The sequence below is a fragment of the Nerophis lumbriciformis genome, linkage group LG08, assembly GCF_033978685.3.
Source record: "Nerophis lumbriciformis linkage group LG08, RoL_Nlum_v2.1, whole genome shotgun sequence".
NCBI lineage: Eukaryota > Metazoa > Chordata > Actinopteri > Syngnathiformes > Syngnathidae > Nerophis > Nerophis lumbriciformis.
Window position 1 is genome coordinate 45,675,375 of NC_084555.2, and position 14,386 is coordinate 45,689,760.

A 14,386-nucleotide genomic window follows, 5' to 3' on the forward strand; every position below is an offset into this window, starting at 1 on the left:
CTAAAAACCCAATTTCCATTATTTGTTATGTGCCAAAGAGAAATGAGGCCAAACAAGTTTGAGTCCCACCGCGCCTAATCATTCATCAAAGCAACAGAATATAAATCCAACGGTTTTTCTAATTGATTTAATTGATTATTTGTTGCAGCCCTAAAAGGGACGTTGCTGCAAAACTCCCTTTTGGATCAATAAACAGTGTGTCAAGCCTTCCCGGAGACATTCAAATGATTACTGTTTTGCTTCCTTTCAGGTTAAGAAGTCTCCATTCTCCTTCTGGACCACACCTAACACCGGAGCACACCTCCCCTTGAGCCGGAGCTGTGTCCCAATGGAGCCGGCGATGCATGCTTTTGGCTGCGAGGCCGAGACCTCGCTTCAGGACCTCTTCGAGTACTTCAAGAGGTGCCTGAGGTGTGGCGAGTGGGAGCTGGCAAGCGCTTGCGTGCCTCAGCTGGTCAAGTCCACAGGACACTCGGAGAAGCTGCGGGAAATACTCAAGGCCGCTGTTTGTCATCCTTACAAGTTCAAGTGAGTGCAATGTGTAGGGCCGGGCCAATAAAACGATATCAAGCGCAATAACTAATGGAACTAAACCTGCAGAAAATAGTTCTGTTTACATTTTCACACTTTGCACTATTTTGTTACACTTTCTTAAGCTTTTTTTACGTATTCTTTATTTTTCCATCTTCATTTTAGGGGGTTATTGTTAAGTGTTCAATGTGATTGTAGATATTTCTTTACTTTGAGTGTTTTCCATGCTTGTGTTGACATTTCCTTTCCTTTCTGCCTTGATAGCTGAAGGTTACATTTTAAATACAAATATTTGCAGTTACTATTAGGGATGTCCGATATTATCGGACTGCCGATATTATCGGCCGATAAATGTTTTAAAATGTAATATCGGAAATTATTGGTATCGGTTTCAAAATTATCGGTATCGGTTTCAAAAGGTAAAATTTATGACTTTTTAAAACGCCGCTGTGTACATGGACGTAGGGAGAAGTACAGAGCTCCAGTAAGCCGCCCAGTCACATAATATCTACGGCTTTTGACACACACACAAGTGAATGCATGCATACTTGGTCAACAGCCATACAGGTCACACTGAGGGTGGCCGTATAAACAACTATTACACTGTTACAAATATGCGCCACACTGTGAACCCACACCAAACAAGAAAGACAAACACATTTGGGAGAACATCCGCACCGTAACACAACATAAACACAACAGAACAAATACCCAGAACCCCTTGCAGCACTAACTCTTCCGGGACGCTACAATATACACCCCCCGCTACCCCCTATCCCCCCACCTCAACCTCCTAATGCTCTCTCAGGGAGAGCATGTCCCAAATTCCTAGCTGCTGTTTTGAGGCATGTTAAAAAAAAATAATGCACTTTGTGACTTCAATAATAAATATGGCAGTGCCATGTTGGCACTTTTTTCCATAACTTGAGTTGAAGTTGTTCTCTTATTTTGGAAAACCTTGTTACATTGTTTAATGCATCCAGCGGGGCATCACAGCAAAATTAGGCATAACAATGTTAATTCCACGACTGTATATATCGGTATCGGTTGATATTGGAATCGATAATTAAAGGCCTACTGAAATGCGATTTTCTTATTTAAACGGGGATAGCAGGTCCATTCTATGTGTCATACTTGATCATTTTGCGATATTGCCATATTTTTGCTGAAAGGATTTAGTAGAGAACATCGACGATAAAGTTTGCAACTTTTGGTCGCCGATAAAAAAGCCTTGCCTGTACCGGAAGTAGCAGACGAGTAGCGTGACGTCACAGGTTGTGGAGCTCCTCACATCTGCACATTGTTTACAATCATGGCCACAAGCAGCGAGAGCGATTCGGACCGAGAAAGTGACGATTTCCCCATTAATTTGAGCGAGGATGAAAGATTTGTGGATGAGGAAAATGAGAGTGAAGGACTAGAGGGCAGTGGGAGCGATTCAGATAGGGAAGATGCTGTGAGAGGCGGGTGGGACCTGATATTCAGCTGGGAATGACTAAAACAGTAAATAAACACAAGACATATATATACTCTATTAGCCACAACACAACCAGGCTTATATTTAATATGCCACAAATTAATCCCGCATAACAAACACCTCCCCCCTCCCGTCCATATAACCCGCCAATACAACTCAAACACCTGCACAACACACTCAATCACACAACCCAAAGTACCGTTCACCTCCCCAAAGTTCATACAGCACATATATTTCCCCAAAGTCCCAAAATTTACGTACGTGACATGCACATAGTGGCACGCACGTACGGGCAAGCGATCAAATGTTTGGAAGCCGCAGCTGCTTGCGTACTCACGGTACCGTGTCTGCGTATCCAACTCAAAGTCCTCCTGGTAAGAGTCTCTGTTGTCCCAGTTCTCCACAGGCCAATGGTAAAGCTTGACTGTCATCTTCCGGGAATGTAAACAATGAAACACCGGCTGTGTTTGTGTAGCTGCAGTCGGCCGCAATACACCGCTTCCCACCTACAGCTTTCTTCTTTGCTGTCTCCATTGTTCATTGAACAAATTGCAAAAGATTCACCAACACAGATGTCCAGAATACTGTGGAATTTTGCGATGAAGACAGACGACTTAATAGCTGGCCACCATGCTGTCCCAAAATGTCCTCTACAATCCGTGTTGTCACGCGCTGACGTCATCATACCGAGACGTTTTCAGCAGGATATTTCGTGCGAAATTTAAAATTGCACTTTAGTAAGCTAACTCGGCCGTATTGGCATGTGTTGCAATGTTAAGATTTCATCATTGATTTATAAACTATCAGACTGCGTGGTCGGTAGTAGTGGGTTTCAGTAGGCCTTTAAGAGTTGGACAATATCGGATATCGGCAAAAAAGCCATTATCGGACATCTCTAGTTATTATGTTTTTCTCCTGCAACTTTTTTTCCCATAGGTTTTAAAAATATCAATTATTATCGATATCGACCGATATAAAACACAAATATCGGCCATATCGCCCAGCCCTAGTACAACATGTCGTCATTTTACAACGTTATTGCTTTAACTCATGTTTTTCCGGCTTTCTTTGTGTGTTTTATTCATTTAAATGTGTTGTGTAAACAACAATGTGTGCTTTTAGGTGGGAGTCTGTGGGCAGTCCACACATGCTGGCATGGTTTTGGCTTCAGGTTTTGGAGAAACAGACGGAAGAGCGGGTAAAGTGGAACTAACAGAACTTACTACAATTATTGTGTTGAGGAGTGTTTTTTTGCAATGCAGCGGGAAAATGTCACAGACACACAAAACGTAAATTAAGAGCTCAAGAAACTAATACAAGTCAGTAAGGGACTGACTACTAAAACTTTGCGTTGTATTGACCCAGTCTTGTACAGTAACATCATAGCTCGCAGGTACAATGCAGCACGAATAAAACATACAGTGGGTCTGGGTTAGTTTTTGCCTCATCCCTCACTGAAAGCGTGAGTGCAAAATCCCTGAAAAATGCACTACTGACCTGATAAGTCCAAAAGAGAAAGAGATGATACAGTATTATCTGCTCACAGATGCTACCTGGTGGTTGTTTGAGCACACTGCAGTTAGTCCCTGGATAGTCCCACTCCTTCATTTTTCAGTCACACTCTGGATGCACACAGGAACGAGGCAAAAATACAACCTTACCTACTGTACAGTGCAAGCTCTAAGGTGGAAAAACACACACATAGGAAATAATAGAAAGAGAAATAATCTGTCCCAGGGTCAAACTTGTTATTGTAGTTTTGGGTTTGTAGGAGAAATGACATCATCGTTAAATTCGCATAACATTTTTAGGAAAATAAGTGAAATAAGTATAGAGTTTGAAGTCTACATGGAAGAAAAAGGGCCCTCTTAAAAAGAGTGAAACAAAATGAATACAAGTTACTTTTGCCTGTAATGAGCAAAAAAAAAACTGCCAATGGAATAGGTCAAAATTGTCTTGGTAAGATATCTTGAAATAAGACATTATATTTAAGCTTTACAAACTTAAAAGTCATCTTGATATTAGCAATTAACATGTATTATTAGTCATACTTACTAGTGTTGTGAAGTTAAAGTATCACTGATAGTCACACTCACACTAGGTGTGGTGAAATGTGTCCTCTGCATTTGACCCATCCCCTTGTTCCACCCCCCTGGGAGGTGAGGGGAGCAGTGAGCAGCAGCGGTGGCCGCGCTCAGGAATCATTTTGGTGATTTAACCCCCAATTCCAACCTTTGATGCAGAGTTTTGAGTCCTAAAACAATTGTGTTATGCTCAAAAGTAGTGTTTTTTTCTTCAGAGGATCTATTGCTTAAAGACAAGTTCTTATGTTTCTCTGAAAAATATTATTTGCATTGCTTTAGTTTAGTATCTGAAGTTGACAAGTGCAAGTTCATGTTATTATTCTGTCAAGGATTCAAGGAGCCTTATTTGTCATACCCATACACATGTGCACATGTACGGTAGTAAATTTGGACTCAGGTCCCAGCAAGTATTAAAAAAGCCATAAATAAATAAATAATAACAATAGGCAATAAATATAAGGCACTTGACAAGAGGTCGGACTGAAATTAGCTGGCTAAGAATGCCGTGTGGAATGAGATAGATAAATAAGAATAAGAAAATTGCACATCTATACATCCATCCATTTTCTAACGCTTCTTCCTGTTTAAATTAAATAAAACGTTGTGTGTGTGGGGAGGATTATTGATGAAAAGAAATAAACTCAATGTTTGCATCTTGTATACATATAAATAACCTGAATATCAATACAAACAATGGCAGAACATGTACTTGCATTTATTAAGTGTCAAATTAACGGTGATCTTAAATCAGCATGTTTGCAGGTTAGCCACATTAGCTAATTGGTTTAGCAGTCAGATGCTAACAACTAAATAAACACATCTGTTATTCGGACTAGAATAATATCATAACCTCGATAAAACACAATTAGAAGAAGCTTAGAAAATTAAAATCGATAATGACAGAACGTGACTGATCATAGAACAGGCAGAATCGGAAGGGACACACAAGTTTTAAAATAAAAGCCTCCGAATAAATGTGCGTGAACTAGAGGATTCTTAACAGATAGAGCCAAATGTATTTGTGGCGGACAAACCATTGATTGATTGATTGATTGATTGAAACTTTTATCAGTAGATTGCACAGTACAGTACATATTCCGTACAATTGACCACTGAATGAACACCCGAATACATTTTTCAACTTGTTTAAGTCGGGGTCCACGTAAATCAATTCATGGTAAACAAACACTGACTTTAAAACTAGATTATCTCGATACGACATTGATATCGGATTTTGGTCTGATAATTATCGGTTTATATTGGCTTGCATCTCAAATTGACAAAATAAGGCTCTGATCCAAACTTTTTGGTTACTTCCGATAAGCACACAAGGTTGGTCTTTTCTTCTATTTTAGTCAAGTCATTTACGAAAGGTAAACATGGCATGCTGTAGTCTGCTAGGAGCTATCAGCTACACAGCAGTTAAGCACACAATAGCACACAAGTTACATATACGTAATAATAATTGAACAATATTGCCGTTTAAAACAACACATTTGTCAATATAAACAAGTATCAAATCATTATAGTTGCCTGTTACTTACACATACAAAGTCTCCAAGGCAGAAGCTTATCAGAAAGTATCCAGTAACAAACGTGTCCACATCGTTCAACTTACTGCATCATTAGCTTAACATCATTAAATTATTATGGTACACTTATAACCATTTCACTTCAACTTAAAGACGGCATAAGTCCAGTTCAGAGGGTTAATAATAAATCAGTTAGTGTTTTTCATACCATTCTTCTCTTTTTGACTCATTTAACTCTTAATATCATGTGTTATTCCTATGAATTATGTACATAGATACACATATCTACAATATAAACATTTTTGGTTTTTATCTGTCATTTAATTCTGCATGGTAGGTTCCTTCCAGCGTCAAAAGAGAGTTGGAGTTCCTCCTTTTATTGGAACATCTGTGGTCAGAAAGCATCGAGGAGCCTCTCCTTAAGGTTACACTTTCCTCTGATCGTTGAGCAAAAAGTATTTTATGAATGTGTTGGGATGACGACATCCGCTGTGCTACAGCAGCAGGTGCAGCGGGCGTTTGCGGCCACAGGCCCCGCCGAAGGTTTGACGTCCGCACAAGCTGCCGTGGAGTGTTGTCTGCAGGCGTTACTGGAGAAGAAGCGGCCCCGACTCGCTCAGTCTCTCACGCATTTCTTCCAGGTACCATTAAACTACAGCACTATAAAGGAGAGGAGGAATATTACCATGTGTTTGATATTGTATCATATAAACAGGTATAAACACTCTTAGTGGGGGGGGGGCACATGATTATGGCAACAGGTTCAGCAACTGATCAGCGTCGTGGTCACCGTGCTCTGCATGTGTTTGCTTGTTCTACTCTAATAGCCTCATAGATACAATTATACTTTGTCTCTGTTAAACTTCTATTCCGCGAGGTCTGAATCCGGTACTTTATTGGCACTGACCAAAACCCGCCGGTCAAACGGGGCACCAATTCATGTAAAATCAAACGTATGGTGCCTGGGTTGCGCGAGACGTCACGCTTAGTTGCCGACTCAGCCGGCTCTTCATACTTCGACACTTGGCGAACACTCCAGCAGCACTGAGAGCATCCATCCATCCATCCATCTTCTTCCGCTTATCCGAGGTCGGGTCGCGGGGAACGCAGCCTAAGCAGGGAAGCCCAGACTTTCCTCTCCCCAGCCACTTCGTCCAGCTCTTCCCGGGGGATCCCGAGGCGTTCCCAGGCCAGCCAGGAGACATAGTCTTCCCAACGTGTCCTGGGTCTTCCCCGTGGCCTCCTACCGGTTGGACGTGCCCTAAACACCTCCCTAGGGAGGCGTTCGGGTGGCATCCTGACCAGATGCCCGAACCACCTCATCTGGCTCCTCTCGATGTGGAGGAGCAGCGGCTTTACTTTGAGCTCCCCCCGGATGGCAGAGCTTCTCACCCTATCTCTAAGGGAGAGCCCCGCCACCCGGCGGAGGAAACTAATTTCGGCCGCTTGTACCCGTGATCTTGTCCTTTCGGTCATAACCCAAAGCTCATGACCATAGGTGAGGATGGGAACGTAGATCGACCGGTAAATTGAGAGCTTTGCCTTCCGGCTCAGCTCCTTCTTCACCACAACGGATCGATACAGCGTCCGCATTACTGAAGATGCCGCACCGATCCGCCTGTCGATCTCACGATCCACTCTTCCCCCACTCGTGAACAAGACTCCTAGGTACTTGAACTCCTCCACTGCACTGAGAGCAGATTCACCCAAACTACCTGGAGGTATTCTTGCAATTTTTAATGCCAACAAAGTGCCGTATTTTCCGGACTGTTTGGCGCACTGCCAATGAGCGGGTCTAGTCAGGTCTATTTTAATACAAAAGGCACACCGGATTATAGGGTGCAGTAAAGGAGTCATATTATTATAATTTTTTTTCTAAATGTACAACACTTCCTTGTGGTCTACATAACATGTAATGGTGGTTCTTTGGTCAAAACGTTGCAAAGATTATGTTTTATAGGTCATCTTCAAGCCGCTTTCTGACAGTCGCTTCAGGATGCGCCGTTTTGTGGGCGGTCTTATTTATGTGGCTCACCTTCGGCAGCGTCTTCTCCCCGTCATCTTTGTTGTTGCGGTGTAGCGTGCAAGGACGGGAATGGAAGAAGTGTCAAAAGATGCACCTAACTATTTTAATGACAGTCAGGCTTTACTCAAATCAATAACGGAGCATCATCTCCTCATCCGTGGCTCACTAGTGCAATAACAAGGCCGGAAATGTGTCCCGTGAAAAACCGTCTGACCGGAACTCTCTAATAACTAAAGTTCCTAGGGTGAATAATTTAAACTCACTACACCGGTATGTTTTAGCGCTTTCATGGTGAGTTTACTGACAGATATAAGTAAGAACTTTACACTACATTATATTAGAAATGGCAACAGCGGAGGACACAATATAAACACAATATAGAATGTGAGATACAGCAGGATAATGCATAAATGTATCATTTGTTTTCAAAACGGTTACAAAAAAGTGGGACCCCAAACATTTTCTGTGGCACCCCATTTTTCTGACTTGATAGGGTCCCCAGGATCCCATTTTGAAAATTCCTAGCGCCAACACTGATGGAGTATTGGTGCGTGTAAAACAGCAGCAGGCGGCTGTGGCCTGCGGGCCGGTTCTAATACTAATCACATATCATCCCGGGGGCCATAGATAACTGATCCGGCCCGTGGGCCTTTACTTTGACACCCCTGGTTTAGGGCCACAGGAATACACAGAACAGACGATGCATTACAACATTTCTAGTTGGACGGCGTGGCACGGTTGGGAGAGTGCCCGTGCCAGCAACCTGAGGGTTTCTGGTTCAATCCCCACCTTCTACCCCGGCAGAGTAACCATGTTATACTCTTCCATATCAGTAGGTGGCAGCAGGTAGCTAATTGCTTTGTAGATGTCGGGAACACGTAGTGTCATGATCACAATATGTACAGGTAAAAAGGTATCTAAATCTTAAACCAAAACTAAACAAAAGGCGAGTGCCGCTAAGAAAAGGCATTGAAGCTTAGGCATGGCTATGCAAAACGAAGCTAAAATTGAACTGGCTGCAAAGTAAACAAAAGACAAAATGCTGGAGGACAGCAAAGACTTACAGCGTGTGGAGCAGACGGCGTCCACAAAGTAGAGCCGTACATGACATGATGGGGACGGCGTGGCGCGGTTGGGAGAGTGACCGTGCCAGCAACCTGAGGGTTCTTGGTTCCATCCCCATCTTCTACCAACCTAGTCACGTTCGTTGTGTCCTTGAGCAAGACACTTCACCCTTGCTCCTGATGGTGGTTAGGGCCTAGCATGGCAGCTCCCGCCATCAGTGTGTGAATATGTATGTAAATGGGTTAATGTGGAAATAGTGTCAAAGCGCTTTGAGTACCTTGAAGGTAGAAAAGCGCTATACAAGTATAACCCATTTACCATTTAGTTTGGGTGTTTAAAAAGCTGTCATCAATGCTTAGGATGAGCCAAGCATCAACGACGCGGCCCTGCAGCACGTGTTCATCCGCCACCTGCTGGACAAACTAGCAAAGCCAGAGACCAGAGCGGAGAGGACTGACGAGTGGGTGGAGGAGATCTACGCCGTGTTGGCTGTGATGCCGTGGAACTCTGGTGCCGTCAGAGGCCAGTTGGAGGCACTGTGTGAAGCACTGTGGGCGGCCAGAGATGGGCCCCTGGCAGAGGAGAGGGTCCTGAGCGCGCTGCTGCGGCCGCAGTGCGACGTTCTCGTGTCGGCGTACGGCTCGGCCGCGCTGAGGCTACAGAGGGATCATCTGCTGAGGAGCGCGCCTGATTCCCAAGGTGAATTCCCCACCGCCATATTGATATCGCCTTTGTGTGTTTTTCTAAAAGCCTGATGTTTTTGTTCTTCAGCGCACCTGCCCGAAGCAGAGAAGCTGGCCCTCAGTCTGTGTTGCCATAAGAATCGTGCATCTGTGTGGAAGATGATTTACTTCGAGTGCCTTAGTAGCAGAAAGCACTTTCTTGAGCAGGTCTTGGTAGGTGGCGCTCACATGTTTGGATGTATAAAAAACATGGCTGTCAACTGCATGACAATCAACCTCAATTACTTTTTTGTTTTTTTCCATTTTATTGTTATTGACATCCAGCATCAGACATTCCTATCCATTACAGCATATTAACACACATCACATATCTGTTGTCTGTCCTAAATGTCAAAATATATTTTTTTGTTTATATCCCAACCCCCCCAAAAAAAGAAAGAAACATCAGAAAAACAGAATAATATTTGCAAATACATCAATTAAATAAAGTTTCAATTTCTTTATTCAATTATATTTTGCTTATTTGGCAAAATGATTTTACACAAGTAGGTAGGATTTAGCGACATAGTAGCTTTAGCCTGTGTTTGATAGCAAGATCGGGTCGAAACAGTAGGCATTATAAAACACGCCTGTGTGCAATAAGAATGTCCTGTTTTCTTAAATAGAATCATCCTTATTTTTTAAATAAAGCATGAACATAACTATGTCAAAAATTAAAAAAAAAATGTCAGATTGTGAATGGGATTGTTCTGGTTTAACATTGGGAATGTCAGTAATACAGCATCAATCACAAAATAAACCCATTTGGAGAGTAACCTTTGAACGAAAGAGAAATACAATATAAAATAGTGATTGTTGGCTTCACAACAGTCCTTGTCTCATGTGTTCTTGGGATGTGTGGTGATGTAAGAAGGACCAAGCAGAGCAGCATAGCTCGGTTGGTAGAGCGGCTGTGCCAGCAACTTGAGGGTTCCAGGTTCGATTCCCGCTTCCGCCATCCTAGTCACTTCCGTTGTGTCCTTGGGCAAGACACTTTACCCAACTGCTCCCAGTGCCACCCACACTGGTTTAAATGTAACTTAGATATTGGGTTTCACTATGTAAAGCGCTTTGAGTCACTAGAGAAAAGCGCTATATAAATATAATTCACTTCACTTCTCTGCAGGGCCCGAGGAATTTAGCAGAGGGCCAAATTAAGAGTAGTGTCTTTTAGACACATACCAGGCCAAAGCAGTGAAAAGAAGCAATACTCACATGAGGACTGTTGCTTCGTCTAAAATAGTTGTTAGACAAGAGATTACTAAAATGTTAATTTTGCCACAACGTTTCACTCAAGCACGAGTGCAACGTCAGATCAAGTTTCCGACATGAAAAGAGAAAGTAGACCATACGGCCTTTGATTGCTTGAGTTAAGTTCAAACTTTAACCAACGAGATATCCTCGCCCTGAATGCAGGTTACCGCACTTGACCTGATCAAACACGAGGAGTTTACCCAGCTGAGAGAAATGCTTCGCTCCGAATTCCAGCCTTTGTGTCGCCTGCTGCTGCTGCTGGGATGGACGCATTGTCACAGTCTGAGCTCGGCTCAAACGCTGCTCGCCGTCCTTCATCATCAGCAGGTCTGCGCCGCAACGCCTCCGTTGTCATTTGGTCTGCACTTTACACACATTGCATTAAATATTACACTACACAGTACATATTACATGACACACATTGCATTAAATATTACACCACACACATTACATGACACACATTACATCAAATATTACACTACATACATTACATTACAGTACATATTACATGACACACATTTCAATAAATATTACATTACATTACACACGTCACATTACATATTAAATTATGCACATTACATTTCATATTACACTACAGGTACACACATTACATTGCAGTACATTTTACATTACATTTTACATTGCACAAATTACATTACATTACATACAGTATATAATACATTACATTGCATTATGTTACATGACACACATTACATGCATTACATTACATTACGATTACACACATTACGCACATGACATGACATTCAATTACACGCAATAAACATGACATTACATGCATTATTACCTGATTGTGTGTGTCAATCTAAAGTGAGCATTATTATAGTACAATTGTACCTTGCTTGTGATAGGTATTGAGGTTAATTTGTGTCTTTATTACCAAAGCCTTTTTTTTTTTTTTTTTTACACTGAATTTATTTACGGGTAACTGAATTTTTTGTTAGAATTTTGTGAATGACAGTCGAATTGAAAAAAAATCTTTGTTTTAAAAACCAGTGTATAAAAATCCAGTTTAAAAAAATGTAGTGTAAAAAAATCAGTATTTAAAAATTCAGTGTATAAAAATGCAATGAAATTGTCAGCATAATTTAATGTAAAAAAAATTCAGTTCACAAAATTCAAACGCAAAAAATTCAGATACATAAATTCAGAGACAAAAAAGCTTTCGTAATAAAGACAAAAAAATCAGTGCTGAAAAATTCAGTGTAAAAAAATCAGTATTTAAAAAATCAGTGTATATACGGTAAATTCAATTAAATTGTCAGCATAATTTAATGTAAAAAAATTCAGTTCACAAAATTCAAACGCAAAAAATTCTTACATTACATAGACAAAAAAAACTTTTGCAATAAAGACAAAAAAATCAGTGCTGAAAAATTCAGTGTAAAAAAATCAGTATTTAAAAATTGAGTGTATAAAAATGCAATGAAATTGTCAGCATCATTTTCGGTAAAAAAAATTCAGTTCAAAAAATTCAGATACATAAATTCAGGGACAAAAAAGCTTTCGTAATAAAGACAAAAAAATCAGTGCTGAAAAATTCAGTGTAAAAAAAATCAGTATTCAAAAATTCAGTTTATATAAATTCAATGAAATTGTCAGCGTAATTTAATTTAAAAAAATTCAGTTCACAAAATTCAAACGCAAAAAATTCTTACATTTCAGAGACAACATTTTTTTCGTAATAAAGACAAAAAAATCAGTGCTGAAAATTTCAGTGTAAAAAAATCAGTATTTAAAAATTCAGTGTATATAAATTCAATGAAATTGTCAGCATAATTTTATGTAAAAAAATTCAGTTCACAAAATTCAAAGGCAAAAAATTCAGATACATAAATTCAGTGACAAAAAAAAGCTTTCGTAATAAAGACACAAATTAACCCCCATAATAGAATATAACTGTCTTTTTTTTAAGTATGTTTTTGTTGGCCTTATTTCGTTCTTGGAGTGACTTTTTTTTCCCTTTTGTAGGCATCGGCCAATGATTGTGTCCTGCAAGACTTTGCCAACCTTTTGTCGTCCCAGCTTAGAATTCTTGAGTGGTGTAAAAACAACAACCCGTGAGCATTGGATTCAATTCTATTATACAGTATTTGTATTAATATTAGTTTTTGTAATTATGCTCTGTGGCTTCCAGAGGTCTCTCCATGGAGGCTTTGCTGGCACAGCTCCACGCTCTTGACAACCACTCAGCCCTCTACATTCTGCATTCCTTGACTCCACTGGCTCGCTTTGAAGAGCAGCGCATACTGGATCTGCTGCAGCGAGCGCCAAATTCACCAGGAAGTGGTCAGCTTGTCTCGCCTCGCTTTTCTTGTGCTCGATGAAGCTCCAAAATAATAACGCACACCATCTTCTCTACTGCCTCGCAGCGGACACTGAGGCCAATTGTCCTCTAAGTCCTGCTGCACAGAGGAACACAATTTTGTTTCAGGGCTTCTGCACCATGAAGTACGCCATCTACGCTCTGTGTGTAAATGCACATAAGTACTCAGGATGCAGTAAGTGCCGACCCAAGCAGCAGGAGGAATCGGAGCCCAGCCTTGACACGTCTTTCTCAGAAGGTTTGCACGTCGTCTCTATCAGTTTTTTTGTTTTGTACAGTCAATGAATTAGAGATTGACCGATTATCAGATGGGCCGATGATCAGCGCCAATATTGGGCATTTTGTTTTTTTGTTAATAATTCTCCCCAAATATGTTTTTTTATATTTGACAGGGCAATTATGAGTTCTTGAGAAAAATCTTCTCGGGTCTACTCAACCTCGGCAGCCTCCTTCTTGCAGTGCTGGTCACCTGCAGTACATTGCCTTCCAATTTTTGCCAGGAAATACAGTTTTTTGTTCTTTTCTGGCGTTTTGCCGGTCCCGTTTTGTGTTTTTTGCTCCTGCAGCGAAGGAATGGCATGACAAGGCTCCGTCCGCAACACTCGTTGTATAGGTTCATTAAAGGAGCACCCCGAGTTTTGTGATTCAATCAAATAACGCGACAGAGATGGACTGACATGAAGACAACAGAAAATATATTTATGCCAAAAATCCTAAATTTGTGTAGATATCTTGACAAAGAGGAGACTTATTATACAAAACCCAAAACCAGTGAAGTTGGCACCATACTTGCCAACCCTCCCGATTTTCCCGGGAGACTCCCGAATTTCAGTGCCCCTCCCGAAAATCTCCCGGGGCACCCATTCTCCCGATTTCCACCCGGACAACAATATTGAGGGCGTGCCTTAAAGACACTGTCTTTAGCGTCCTCTACAACCTGTTGTCACGTTCGCTTTTCCTCCATTCAAACAGCGTGCCGACACAGTCACATAATATATGCGGTTTTTACACACACATGAGTGACTGCAAGGCATATTTGATCAACAGCCAAACAGGTCACACTGAGGGTGGCCGTATAAACAACTTTTAACACTGTTACAAATATGCGCCACACTGTGAACCCACACCAATCAAGAATGACAAACACATTTCGGGAGAACATCCGCACCGTAACACAACATAAACACAACAGAACAAATACCCAGAATCCCTTGAAGCACTAACTCTCCCGGGACGCTACAATATACACCCCTCGCTACCACCAAACCCCGCTACCCCTAACCTTGCCCCCCCCCCCCCCCCCCCAGCGATTAACAAAGTCTCTAGTTTTAGCGTAGTTAGTGTTCATTTA

At 41.4% G+C, this 14,386-nt stretch overlaps 1 protein-coding gene across 2 annotated transcripts in view; it reads left to right on the forward strand.

The window, feature by feature from the left end:
- The window catches only part of zfyve26 (zinc finger, FYVE domain containing 26), a 72,298-nt gene that overhangs the window by 2,916 nt on the left and 54,996 nt on the right, over positions 1-14,386 (forward strand). For both annotated transcript variants that reach the window (XM_061969035.1, XM_061969036.1), the window contains exons 2-11: positions 251-528; positions 3,131-3,206; positions 5,962-6,048; positions 6,128-6,265; positions 9,075-9,414; positions 9,487-9,611; positions 10,854-11,018; positions 12,681-12,769; positions 12,847-12,998; positions 13,082-13,273. In XM_061969035.1, the coding sequence (XP_061825019.1) occupies positions 329-528; positions 3,131-3,206; positions 5,962-6,048; positions 6,128-6,265; positions 9,075-9,414; positions 9,487-9,611; positions 10,854-11,018; positions 12,681-12,769; positions 12,847-12,998; positions 13,082-13,273 (1,564 nt within the window). In that variant the 5' untranslated portion in view covers positions 251-328. The remainder of the gene's footprint in view (positions 1-250; positions 529-3,130; positions 3,207-5,961; positions 6,049-6,127; positions 6,266-9,074; positions 9,415-9,486; positions 9,612-10,853; positions 11,019-12,680; positions 12,770-12,846; positions 12,999-13,081; positions 13,274-14,386) is intronic.